A 14489-nucleotide genomic window follows, 5' to 3' on the forward strand; every position below is an offset into this window, starting at 1 on the left:
TAACCACAATGCTTAAGGCACACATTGAAACAATGGATCACACACACTAGAAGTCATCAAAGGACTAATCAGGCAAGTACAGGATATGTTACAGTCTTGAGAGACCAGGACTACTTACTATTTACGTGTCTGGCCTCCTTTTATAGTAGGAACTTAAAATAGTCACTTTTCACTAAACAGAAAAATAAAAGGGATTCGAAAATGGCCTCCACCTGAGGAAAGAGGAGAGACAGGCCACATTCATGGTTCTTAGAGTGTGGTTCCCAGACCAGCAGCATCAGTATCACCTGAGAACCTGTTAGAAATACAAATTTTAATATAGCATCCCAGATCTACTAGCTCAAAAACTATGGAGATAGAGCCCAGAAACCTGTGTTTTACCAAGTCCTCCAGATGATGCTGAAAAATGTGAAAGTTTAAGATCCACTGACCTTCACCACTGTATGAGGAAATTTGGGAGTAAATGGGAAGAAAAAACTAAAAATGTCTAACTCTACTTTGGCATGTATCAGAGTGCCTTAAAAAGAGATCAGCTGTAGAAAATAGACTAAGATTGGCTTTCTTCTTACCTTTTCCTTAATCACTTGGATTTCTTCACTTTTCACAAGTGGTTTCATGTAATGGAAAAAGAACATGGTTAAGAATTCTGGTCCCAGCCACTGGTGTGCTGTGCTTCCAATAACAGGGGGTTCTGCCAAGGCAATGATTCTGAAGGAGGGATGGATAGGAAAAATGGATCTAAAATAGGAAAAAAATGAAGAAAAATAACATATCTTTCATGTAAGAAATCAGATCATGGTAACTAAAGTCTAGGCAATGTTAGGGCTATCATGCTGTTAATAATGTCAATGTTATCATCCAAAGGATTAGCTTTGAAAAAAACAAAGTCAGGACATTCTAAGAACCTAAGATCAAAACAAACAATCACCTACTACTACTGCTAGTAAATGCTGTACAGTAACCACTCATGAAACTCCAGCCCTGACACGAACCACTGCTTTTGATATACTGTTACGCCTACAACATATTTTCTCCATAGTGTCTTGAAATAAAATCCCATCCAGTTCACATTCATTATATAGACCATCTTTATTCATTTAAAACCCCTCAGAATCTCCTATCTCACAAGGAACCCACTCTATGTCAGTCAAAAAGACCAAGAGGCACAATTCAGGATAAGGAGACTTTACAGTACAGAAAATGTAAGAAACATAAAGGGTTAGATTGAATTTAAAATTTAGATTGGGAATAAGAACACTTAAGTCTTAAAAAGGCAGAGAAAATAAAACCTTTATAGAATGCATTCTTTTGTCATTTTTATAGGAAATGTTATGATTTTAAAGTGATCTCTCTTAAAACTCTCTGGTAGGGAAACTGAGGAAGCATGTAAATTTTCTAGGACACAGAGAGGAGTAAGATAAGACTTCCTTTGGTTTGTGAAATGACTTGAATTATTTTTGGAAGACCTAGAAACCCTGTATCAGAATCTTAATCATGTGGATAATATTGTCCATTTTTATCAATTCTACTAAAAAACCCAGCAGAAATATGCTTTTTGAGGGTAATATAGTTCTTGCTAAGAGAAAGGAGAGATAAAATATAAACACTTGCCAAGAGCTTCAGAAAAACAAAAATATAGGTACATAACTGCCATTTCACCATTAACTATAACATTATATTACAACCCAAAAGTTAAGTGACTAAGCAACTAGAATACCAGGAGGTAGGACACAAGTGGAAAGAATCAGACGAGTACTCTGAAGAGTTAAGACCAAGTGCCATCAATACAACAGGCAGGTCTACCAAGTCCCTGATGGCATGATCTGTAATTTTAAAGGCCACATCATCATTTGAAAACAAGGGGAAACCAATTTTTAGAAATTGGTCACATGAAAGGCCTAGATGAAATGAATTCACAAATACTACCAGATGTCATTTCATTTCTCTAGGTAGAAAGAAAAAGACTTATTTGCAGGTGTTTTAGCAGGGCCTGGGGGAGTGATCTGTCCAAGAGTTGTTCTGGAAAAAGAGGGAAGGATAACAACATGGACAGTGCCTGAAAGTCCAGAGGATAGCACAATTACTTAAGATTGCTAGTAATTAGATAGCCACGTGACAGAAACTGGACACAGAAAATCCTGTGAGGGAAAGCCAAAGAGGGAGGTTATTCCATTTTCCACTTCTGCTAAGTGGTTTGCTATAATCCAGAAAACTGCCATAAAGCCCAGCAACAGATGTTGGATGTATCCTTCATCCTCTTCTCTCCTAGTTAGGACAAAAAAAGGTAGGAGAGAAAGAGCCTGGTTTGGCTACCCAAAATTAAAGCTGCAGATGTAGTTTCTCACTTAACATAGTGAAGGATACCAAATCAGGGAATAAACAAAGTCAAAATACAACAGGCAAGCCAAAAGGGGAAGTCTAATTTATATCCTTAAACCAGTAGATCAGGAAGCCAGGTACCACAGTGGAGCTGTAAAATTAGAACTAAAAGAACAACCAAAATGAGAGCATGCTAAATGGTTTACATTTAAAGGTGATGATCATTTACTGGCCCACATATTGTCGATAGCTTGCTTTTTAATACTGACTCCAGCAGGGTTCTTAAGTAAGCTGGCCAAATTTGAAGAAGGCAGTTTCTAAGACAGCTGATATGTTAGGCAGAGAAATGTATAATGATTATAAAAACAGTCACCAAACTACTGAATAACAGGATGAGAAGGGCCTTTTTGTTTGCTAGGTTCTCCCTAAAGGCTTCCTTACATACAAATAGGTTACATGGGAAGTCATTTCCTGATGATGCTAGCTAGGTTCCGCAAGCCCGAAAGTTAGAGAGCAGAGGATCTGCTGTGTACTTAAGGTGATGTGATAAACTGGTGGGTAATACAAAGACCAAAGAAGTGATAGATAATGAAAAAATTATGAGATAAGTGCCATTAAAATTTAAAATCAAGGTTAGGCTTAATTTTACTAAAATTTTAGCAACAACAAAAAAATAAAACTACAGATATGGCTTAATTTCAGACAAAAAGATATTATTTCCTAAAGATTACAGATTTAGAGAGCAAAAAGATCATTTAAAACAATTTTTAAAATAAAAATATTGAAGTCAATATGTTTGTCTGTGGGCATAAGTGTGAGTTTTTATAAAGTACTTTCTGATGCTTCTCACCAGTAAAAAGGAACAAACTATCAATGTACGTAACAACATGGATGATCTCAAAATACTTAAGCTATGTGAAAGAAGCCAGACAAAAAAGAGCGCACACTATGTGATTCCATTTATATAAAACTCTAGAAAATATGAGCTCTATATAATGACCAGAAGCAGAACCCTGGGGATGAGAGAGGAGGGTAAAAGGGGCAGGAGTTGGGGATGACAACGGGTCTGAGGATACTTTAAGGATTATAGATACATTCATTATCTTGATATTGGTGATGGTTTCATGGGTATTTATAAATATTAAAAATTATCAAACTGTACATTTTAAATATGCATAGTTTATTATATGTCAATCATACCTCAACAGAGCTTTTAATAAAACAAAAAAAGACTTCAAAAATCTCCAGTTTTTAAAGGGAATCCTATGGTACATTTTCATTGAATTTGTACATTGGGGAACTTGAAAGAATAATATGGAAGGTTTCTATAAAGACATCAATCATGAGCTAGAACAGATTTCATCATTAGTTTTCCATACTACAATACTTATGTTCCAATTTAGAACCCAGAGTTATACAGTTCTGTACACAGACCATATTTCCCCTTTTTCCTATGCAGTGTAGCAAACTGCATGAACACATTCCTTATGCATCTTTTTATCACCCAGGGTCTAGTGTAATACTTGGGGAAGAGAGCAGACGCTAAATAAATAAATGTATACTGCTATTGTTAATGACCATCATTGCTATTAACTTTTTGAAGATCTTTGGTGGGAAGGACAAACAAAAGTAAGTAATAAGAACTGAACTTATGGTGTCCCAGCCAAAAGCTAGTCAAACTTGGTCCTGAATAAATATGTAAGAAGAGGTACATTCTCTGAATCAAAAAGACAAACTCAAAACATACAATAATAAATGATTACATCACTTATAAAGTACTTTCTGATGCTTCTCACCAGTAAAAAGGAACAAACTATCAATGTACATAACAACATGGATGATCTCAAAATACTTAAGCTATGTGAAAGAAACCAGACAAAAAAGAGCACACGCTATGTGATTCCATTTATATAAAACTCTAGAAAATATGAGCTCTATATAATGACCAGAAGCAGAACCCTGGGGATGAGAGAGGAGGGTAAAAGGGGCAGGAGTCGGGGATGACAAGGCAAAGGGTTTCAAATGGTTCCTTGACCATAAAAATGTTCAGAAAAAATTATTTTCAAAATCAGAATTTCCTTAAGGCTTTCTGTTTTGAAAATCAAACACAAAGACTTGGGCATAAAATCCTGGATCTATCTAGAATTTTTAAAAAAAATTTATATGGTCTGATTTGCTTGCAAAGAAATACTAAGATTTCTAGGAAGCTAGGAGATAGTGCTTGGATCCTGTCTTCAAATATGGGTAAGAGTAAAAGGGTTGAGAGAATATAACCGATCAAGGATTGTGCTCAAATGTCCAGTTATGTTCACCACTAAGACTGAGAGATTATAAACTGTTTTCAGTGTTCAATAGCAAGAAATATAAATAAAATATTTAATAAAAATGCAAAAACACTGGAGCATATATAAGTACATCTAAGACTAGGCCACTAATCTTTATTGTTTCCCCAAGATAACCAGAAGCCCTTTCTTGGCAATATAAACTGTTAATAACAGAAACTCTCAACTCCCTCATTTATGGTCTGGCCAACAGCAGGAAAAGACATATTTAGCATCCTATAGTATTTATACTCCGCCTTTCCCTAAAGAAGTTTTTCTCATCAAAGGAAGGAGTTCTAGTTTGGTCTCTATTTCCTGAGGGAAATACAGGCATAGTATCTGGTGTATGTGGCCATCACACTATTTCTAACCACCACGTCCACAGCATTCCTGGTGTCTTGTAATATGAGAAAAGAAGACTCCAACCCTTCTAAGGGTATGTTAGGCATGTGATTACCTGCAGAGAATATAAAAGCCTGTAGAGCACTCCGGAGATCATCGAGATGTATAGTCTTGGTGAAGAATTACTATACAATGAAGGTTGGCAAAGAAGCCAAATATAATTGTTTAGAAACCGGGTTTCACACTATAAAGTTGAAAGGGTTGGTAGCCCACTGCTAGAAGCTGTTAATTATGAGACCCTCAGTTAACAGACTTTGTCATTAAAAGGCATCAAAGTATTCCTAATTACTAGGTTCACATAAGGAAACATTGCTAGCTCAGAAGGTCAACTAAAACTGGATTAATAGAGTTACCCTTACCTGAGTTTCCTCTCTGAAAGCAGGACAGCTATCTAAATTTACCAACTGGGTCTAGAAGCAAAGAAGCTCTTAAATCTGTCTTGGTCTTGGAAAGGGCTAGAGGAATGTCAGAGAAGGTTTCACAGAGGACATCACTTTTGAAGGAATAGCAGAAGTTTGCTGTGCTGGTCCTGAGAGGTGAAAGATGAGGCTGGCAAGGCAGGCATGTGTAGATACTGGCCCTAAACACTGTAGGCGATGGAAACCACTGAAGGACTTAAACGTGATGTGATCAAATTTACAGATTAGACACTTTAAACTTCTAGCCTATGTGTGCGGAGAGGAAGGGGTTTCATTCACCTTAAGTTCCTTAAGTTACCTTAAGTTAAGTTAAGTTCCTTAAGTTACCTTAAGTTAAGGTAACTTAAGAGGAATAGCAGGTTTGTAGAAATGAGTTAAAAGTTTCTCTAAGACACCTAAGGAGAGACATCTAGTAGTCAGACGGCACTTAGGAGACAAAACTAGATTGGAAAGTGCTTTTAAAGAATGCTCAGTATATTGGATGGGTGCAGTGTCTCATGCCTGAAATCCCATCATTTTGGGAGGGTGAGGAGGGAGGACTGCTTGAGGCTAGGAGTTCAAGAGCAGCCTGGGCAACATAGAGAGACCCCCATCTCTACAAAAATAAATTTTTAATTAGTCTAGTGTGGTGGTGTGCACCTGTAGTTCCAGCTATTCAAAAGGAAAGCTTGAGCCCAGGAGTTTGAGGTTGCAGTGAACTATGATAGCACTACTGCACCTCAGCCTGGGTGAAAGATGAGACCCTATCGAAAAGAAAAAGAAACAGAAAAAGAAAAAAAAAAAGAAAAGAAGGAAAGGGGAGAGGAGGGAAGGGGATCGGAGGGGAGGGGAGGGGATATACTGAGAATGCTCAGTATATCAATGACAGATAAGGATATAAGAGTGACTGACATTGCCCAGGGAAAAGAAAAGGCCAAGGAGAAAACCCTGGGAGCTACCAATTTAAACAATATCTGAAACCTTTTCCAACCTCTCAAGGCACAGTTACTAGTCAATTCGTCTTCTGTGTTTCCACAGCATTTTATACAGACCTGCAGTCTAACACTAAAAAACTGCATTGTGTTTATTTATTTACATATCTGTCTTCATGTGTGGTACACCACAGATGGCAACAAGTGTGTCATCTTAGAGCTGGCCCTCAATAAACATTTAACCTGAAGGAAAGAATGAAGTAATGCTAACACTCAATAACAAATACTTATACTCGCCAAATCAGTTATCTCCAATCATCAGTCTATAGATAAGATCATCTGGGTACTATTCTGGGAGCCTAGAGAGTGAATGACTCCATGGATTACCGTTATAACATTCATGTTCAAAAACACCATCCAATTGCTATAGTTGGAACAAGAGCTTTAAAGCCAACTCTCAGGAGGCATTATTCTACAAATTAGTAGAAGTTGTCCTAGGAGTACTGATTCCCTGGAGGTAGATTTATCTATTTGTACAAGACTGTAGAAGCTGTTCTTTCTGTTAGGCAGCTGCAAGTGATACCCCCCGAGCATCGACCATCCCCAGCCTCCAGAACTCTTCCTCTTAAAAAAGCAAAACAAAAACCTTCCCTGTCTTTCTACCTTTGACCTTTTTCTCTCTCAAAATCTTCCACAAAAAAAGCTTAATATAAGTAAATAAAATAAAAGCTGAGTTTCTTTAAAGACTATTAGAAATAATCACTTTGCTAAAATTCAGTTCTGTGATTAAGTACAGAAATGAAAGGACAGTTTCTAATGTGGAGTTCAAATGCTACTGCCAAAAGTGACGTATTAGCTATGACCAGCATATAGGATCAACACATGCTAGATAATGGGTCATATTACTTACAAGAACAACTCATGAAATAAAGTAATTTCCTCATTCAGTACAAATTTGCTGCTTTTACACTGTGCTGTGTCTTTTAGTCAAGCTGTTAGTCTTCTACTCAATAAACACAGTCCTGAAAGAAGTACTGCCAAGCAGCTTAAGAGAAGAATCTAACCTATTATAACCCTAAAAAAGAACATATTTATTTTCAGAAAGACAAAAATAAGTCACAACATTAAATTAAGGCTAAGTAAAGGTAAAAAAATTTACCAACAATCCATACTATCAGAGTGAAGCAGATTCTGTAACATGACTGTGTTTAACAACAAAATTAAGAAAATGGTGTGGTTCTCAGGTAAAAAGAAAAATTACTGATAAGGAAAGGGATTAGGCTTTCAACTATTAGAAATATTCAGACATCAAAGAAGAATCATTGTTAGGACATCTCACCTTTGAAAAGTTAAGGACAGACCAAGATCCTGACAGAACATAATAGAGAAAATAAAATAAAATTAGAAGTTCAGCCCAGGAGGCTCAACATACATCTAAATAATAAAAGGTACAAGAAAAAAGACCAGAGGAAACTGAGTAAGTGGGAGTGGAGAGAGATCTAAGATGATGTGGGAGCTACAAGAATAAAGAGCCACAAGCCCAGATTAGAGTTCATCAGAATATACCATGGGAGAAACATGAAACTGACAGAAGGGCCAGGAGTGGTGGCTCACACCTATATTGCCAGCACTTTGGGAGGCCAAGGCAGGAGGATCCCTTGAGGCCAGCAGTTTAAGACATGCCTCAGCAACACAGTGAGACTGCTCCAAAAAAAAATGCGAAAAACAAAACAAAACGGGTGTGGCAATGCGCAACTGTAGTCTCAGCTACTCGGGAGGCTAAGGCGGGAGGATGGTTTGAGCTCAGGAGTTCAAGGCTGCAGTGAGCCGAAATTGTGCCACTGCACTCCAGTCTGGTTGTTAGAACAAGACCCTATCTCAAAAAAAGATAAAAAAAGAAAAAAAGAAATTGATAGAAGATGGAATTGATAAATATCAGGTGTGCCTGAATGTACTGAGGGGAGATTTAGACAGTAAGGGAAGTGTTTGGGATTAAAAATAAGGCAATATATACATAGAAACAGGCACTTTCTCCTCAATGCTCCCATACAGTATTATACAGACCTTTATTCTAACATTTAAAATTACATTGTAATTACTTATTTACATATCTGTCACTCTTCATATGTAAGTAATGATTAACTTGAGGAAAAAACAAGATATATGCAAGAAAGGAAAATGAGTGTTGTATAGTAAACTGCTTAAGTGGGTACAGCTCTTAGGTTATCATAATAATGTAAGCATTGAATAAAGTTCTAAACAAAATTATTATATAACTCTTTAGGAAGAATAAGGGATAGAAGTGTGCATGTGTAATGAGACAAGAGGTGGTGAAAGAGCTAAACATTAATTTTCCATGTAGAAATCAACAGATTATTCCTAACACTAAAACTAAATCAAATATCAATGAAAGTATACTGTTTAGTGACATAGAAGTAAATACCAAAAGAAAAGCCTAAAGTTTGAAAGTAGTAGCCTCTGGGGAGTAAGATGTGGGAAATGGGAGACTGTCGACCGACCAATCTATGACAGGGGATGGTATTTTTCATAAAATACTTTGAAAAACTATCTGGCTCTAGTTTCATGCATGTTTAACAGTGGTAAAATTTCAAATGAAAATTTTTAAAAAGTAAGTGAAGGAAAGAAAGCATTGCTATGATCTCTCTCCACTTTCTCCCAGTGACCTCTGGAAATAGAGCTGAGCCTAGTTTGTATTTATGAGGGTGACATAAATCAGTAGTGATGAAGGTGGAAAACTTTGAGAAGAAAGTACTATTAACCACTCTGAGCCAAATTCCTGAAAGTATTTTCATTTGTAAAACTGCCTGTGACCATTAGAGAACTTGGGTACTTTTCATAGAAAAGGGTTGTCATTTCCTGGACATTTGGAGACAAGTAGAATGCTTCTGATGTCCTAAGAGAAACTGCCAGGCAGGCATGCTGTGAACTATTGCAAAATTGCTTTGATTCATCCTTTTGAAAATATAAACTGTTCCATGACCCGTGATTCACATGCAAATAATGTGCCAAAGCCGACTGCTATTAACCGAAGTTATGATATGCGAAGGATCTCTAACTTGCCTCCCTAAACACTCAACCAACCATTTACCAGTCTAAAAGAATTTGATAATGTATACCTCGGAAGTAAAAGCAGCTGTGTAATCAAGTGACTTTCTAGTGACTTGTAAAGAGACAGGAAGGAATTTAACATTTCCCCTCTTGGAAAAAATTCCAAGAAATTTTTTAACAAATTTCTTCTTAAAATATAAACAATAATAAATACACTTATTATCTTTTACGGGATTTAAATGTTTTAAATAGGGCAGTAAACCCTTTGAGTGGTGAGACAGCTTCAATTAAACAGAGAGATTAAGTGATGAGGAGTTCCTCTGTATGCCAATCTCTAATTCTGTTAAAATATCCATGGAAATGTAGCAAGATAGAAAATAACATATTTGTCAAACTTCATTCTATATAGTATGCAGCTGAAAGAAGTATTTTCCTTCAAACTTTTTGTTTTGAAATTTTTTTAACTCACAGAAAATGTCAAAAATAGACTACAAATATCCATATATCATTCACCTAGATATTGCTAACTGTTAAGATTTTACCACATTTGTTCTCACTCTGAGAAAGAGAGAGAAAATGTCTGTTTATACACACACACATACATGTCTTTCTTTCTGAAATATTTGGAAGTTGTAGACTTTTTTTTACTTTATCCCTTAAGTATCTCAACATGCAACTCATAAGAATATGAATATTCTCCTTCATAACCACAATATCATTATCATACTTAAGGAAATTAATAATTCAATAATATCATATAACATAGTCCATATTTAAACTTTTCTAATTTTTTTATAGCCGTTTTTATTTTGTTTCCTCCTCCAGGATCCAGTCAAGTCTCACCATTGCATGTGGTTGTTACATCTCCACAAGAAATGTTTAAATAAGCTACAATGGGTAATCCGATATCAGATGGCATACTCCAACAATACTGATGACCTCCTTGGAGGATGAGCCCAGTTAATTGTGGGCCCAGCTTTAGTTTTGTTGAGAGAATACAAAATATGAGATCAAAACTGAATTGATAGGGCAACAGAGGAAAGATTACCTTCTTAAAACCAATGTTCTTATAAAACATTTAAATGCTTATTTAAAAGTAAGGCTGAAAAGAAAAACCACAATGAGATACCACCTTACTCCTGCAAGAATGGCCATAATTAAAAAGTCAAAAAATAATACATGTTGGCATGCATGTGGTGAAAAAGTTAACACTTTTACACTGCTGGTGGGAATGTAAATTAGTACAACCACTATGGAAAACAGTACGGAGAGTCCTTAAAGAACTAAAAGTAGAACTACTGTTTGATCCAGCAATCCCACTACTGGGTATCTACCCCCCAAAAAAGATGTCATTATATGAAAAAGATACATGCACATTCATGTTTATAGCAGCAGAATTCACAATTGCAAAGATATGGAACCAACCTAAGTGCCTATCAACCAACAAGTGGATAAAGGAAATGTGATACACACACACACACACACACACACACACACCATGGAATACTACTCAGCCATAAAAAGGAATGAAATAATATCTTTTGCAGCAACTTGGATGGAGCTGGAGGCCATTATTCTAAGTGAAGTAACTCAGGAATGGAAAACCAAATATTGCATGTCATCACTTACAAGTGGGAGCTAAGCTATGAGGACACAAAGGCATAAGAATGATATAATGGACTTTTCAAACTCAGGGGCAGGGAAGCTTGCGGGGGGGGCGGTGAGGGATAAAAGACTACATATCAGGTACACTGCTCAGGTGACAGGTATACCAAAATCTCAGAAATCGCCACTAAAGAACTTATCCATGTAACCACAAACCATCTGTGCCCCAAAAACTACTGAAATAAAAAATTTTTTTAAAAAAATCACTGTTGGCCGGGCGCAGTGGCTCACGCCTGTAATCCCAGCACTTTGGGAGGCCAAGGCGGGCGGATCACGAGGTCAGGAGATCGAGACCATCCTGGCTAACACGGTGAAACCCTGTCTCTACTAAAAAATACAAAAAATTAGCTGGGTATGGTGGCAGGCACCTGTGTTCCTGGCTACTCGGAAGGCTGAGGCAGGAGAATGGCATGGACCTGGGAGGCGGAGCTTGCAATGAGCCGAGATTGCGCCACCGCACTCCAGCCTGGGTGACAGAGCGAGACTCTGTCTCAAAAAAAAAAAAAAATCACTGTCATATTAACAACAAAAAAGCAAATAAAACAGTTGATTAGGTTTAAAAAAAAAAAAAGTAAGGCTGAGAGTACAGATTACACCTTGGAGAGCAACTTTAAGTTTTAAGAAATGCCAAAGTAGTGGCATATCCAGGACACCAAGTTATTAAATTGTTCAAAGTTATCTTGACATTATTCTAGGTTTAGAAAAATCATAAAAAGTATTATTTTTAACAATAAATTAGCAATGGGAGTAATGGACCCCGAATTACCTCTTCTGTAGCTGTTCATCAGACAGTTGCAGCTCCTCCTTTAAACGCATATACCTGTCTTCTCTCAGCAGCCTAGAACCATCATAGAGGCTTAGCTCTCGATCATGGATTAACCTAACAAGATAAGAAAAAAGCCCGAAAATAAATTAATCTGTTTTGAACACTGAAGTTTTTAGAGGCAGAATCAGTCAGCCAACAGTCTATTATTGCTGGCAATTGAGTCTAATAATTTTGTTAGATGGACCTTTCAAAATTTCAAATTGGCTAGTGCTGTTATACTTTGCAAAACTGTTGGTTTCTGTACTGGAGGGCAGTAGTCATAAATATTTGATAGGGATATGAAAGAGGGGGAGGAGGAGAAAAAAAGAAAGGAGGAAGAGGAAGGAGAGCAAAAGAAACAGCTGAATGAGTATCTCAAGATAACCACAAGGTACATATTAATAAACAAGCCAGGTGGCACTTACTCTCTTCAGTCTAAAGTAACTCTGTAAGGGTTGGCATAAAAATATTTCTATCTTTGGAATTACAAGATTTAAAAATACAAAAATATTATAATGAAATAACTACATTGCTCTACATATGGCAACTCTGATGGTGACCTAACCATCCACATCACACATAGCATAGTCTTCCAGATGTTGCAATGGCTGAAAAGCACTGTTCTATATCTCACACCAACCCCTAAGTCTCCTAATGCCCACAATAGAGTTAGCCTACATAGCCTCCATTCTATAAGCACTGAAGGGAGGGGATGCTGTATAATGCAGGGGATAGGAGCGTGGCCGGTGGAACCAATCAGACCTGGGTTCAACTCCAGCTGTGCACCTTACTAGCTGAATGAGTGGGGAGAGGGAGAACGACTCTATCTCTCTAAACTCTCATCTTCCATAACGTTAAGGCAACAGTCACAACTTCACAATATTAGTGTGAAAACTAAACAGCTAATGTAAAATGGATGCTTAATATAGCTGTTCTCAATCTTGACTGTACGTTAGAATCTTCTGGGAAGTGTTTAAAAATGCCAATGTTCAGACCTTGGCTTAGACCAATTACATCAGAAAATTCTGATGGTGAAGCCCAGGGATGAGTTTTTTTTGTTTGTTTTTTTTTTTGAGACAGAGTCTCCCTCTTGTCACCCAGGCTGCAGTGCAGTGGCGCGATCTAGGCTCACTGCAACCTCTGCCTCCTGGGTTCAAGCTATTCTCCTGCCTTAGCCTCCTGAGTAGCTGGGATTACAGGTGCATGCCTCCACGCCCAGATAATTTTTGTACTTTTAATAGAGACGGGGTTTCACCATGTTGACCAGGCTGGTCTCAAACTTCCGACCTCAGGTGATCCGCCCACCTCGGCCTCCCAAAGTGCTAGGACTACAGGTGTGAGCTACTGCACCTGGCCCGCATCAGCATTTTTTTTTTCTTTTTTTTTGAGATGGAGTCTCGCTTTGTCACCAGGCTGGAGTGCAGTGGCACCATCTCGGCTCACTGCAACTCCACCTCCCGGGTTCAAGCAATTCTCCTGCCTCAGCCTCCTGAGTAGCTGGGACTACAGGCACATGCCACCACGCCCAGTCCATTTTTGTATTTTTAGTAGAGAAAAGGTTTCACCATCTTAGCCAGAATGATCTCAATCTCTTGACCTCGTGATCTGCCCACCTCGGCCTCCCAAAGCACTGGGATGATAGGCGTGAGCCACTGCACCTGGCCGGCATCAGTATTTTTTAATTGCCACCCTGCAAGGTGATTCCAAGGTTGAGAACCTGAGAAGCACTGGCTTAGCACAATGCACAGAGTAGGTACTCAGTTAATGGTAGTAGCTGCTTCTACTATTACTACTTGCAAACATGCAAGAGATAGCTAATAAAACGGGACTATTACCGTGTCTGCAGTTGTCTGGGAGAAAAAAATATTGTAAATCTATGGAACATTTATGGTAAATCACTGAAAGTTTGTGACTATTTTTAAATGTTCTAAAATCTAATCAGGATTAACATAACGTATTTAGAATTTTTAATTACATTCAGTATCTGCATCACGTCAAGAAAAAAAAAACTCTAAGTGGTTAGTTGGATAATGGCTTATTCTACTTATTTAACCTTTCCTAATGAGTCACAGTTAAAAATCAAATGTCTACAAGTTAGAGAACCAAAATAAACAAAAAATATCAGTATCATTAATCTCCTAAAATGATACAAGATGGGAATATTTTCTACAAAAGTTACACACGAACAGCCTTCTCTTAACATTAAATTCTAGAGAAGTTCTAGGAATGTGTGGAAATTTTTCCCAACTAAACCAAAATAAGAAAACAATAGTTATAGAAATGTTCAAGTTTACAACTAACAAAGTGAGCTTTTTTAGTCTATATAAAATATAAGTTAAAGCTATTATATATTTTACAAACAAAACTACTTTTCTCTCTCTCTCTCAAAAAAAAGATTCCAACAAGACCAACCAATAATTAAGATCTGTGATTGATAAGGAGTGTGTAAATACTGAAGCTGTGACTCTGACAAATTATAGAAACTTCAGCAATGTGACATGCTGCATATATAGACCTGTATATATAAAGTTTTTCAAACTTACTACTGAAGTACTTTCTTTTTGCAGTGCCTACACAC

The 14489-nt window shown here is 37.2% G+C and overlaps 1 protein-coding gene across 2 annotated transcripts in view; it reads right to left on the reverse strand.

The window, feature by feature from the left end:
• Positions 1–14489, reverse strand: part of VWA8 (von Willebrand factor A domain containing 8) — a 391686-nt gene that overhangs the window by 250624 nt on the left and 126573 nt on the right. For both annotated transcript variants that reach the window (XM_031001353.3, XM_055360043.2), the window contains 2 exons: positions 11873–11986; positions 570–738 (listed from right to left, as the gene is read on the reverse strand). In XM_031001353.3, coding sequence (XP_030857213.3) covers positions 570–738; positions 11873–11986 — 283 coding nt within the window. The remainder of the gene's footprint in view (positions 1–569; positions 739–11872; positions 11987–14489) is intronic.

Source organism: Gorilla gorilla, chromosome 14 (assembly GCF_029281585.2).
Source record: "Gorilla gorilla gorilla isolate KB3781 chromosome 14, NHGRI_mGorGor1-v2.1_pri, whole genome shotgun sequence".
Taxonomy (NCBI): domain Eukaryota; kingdom Metazoa; phylum Chordata; class Mammalia; order Primates; family Hominidae; genus Gorilla; species Gorilla gorilla.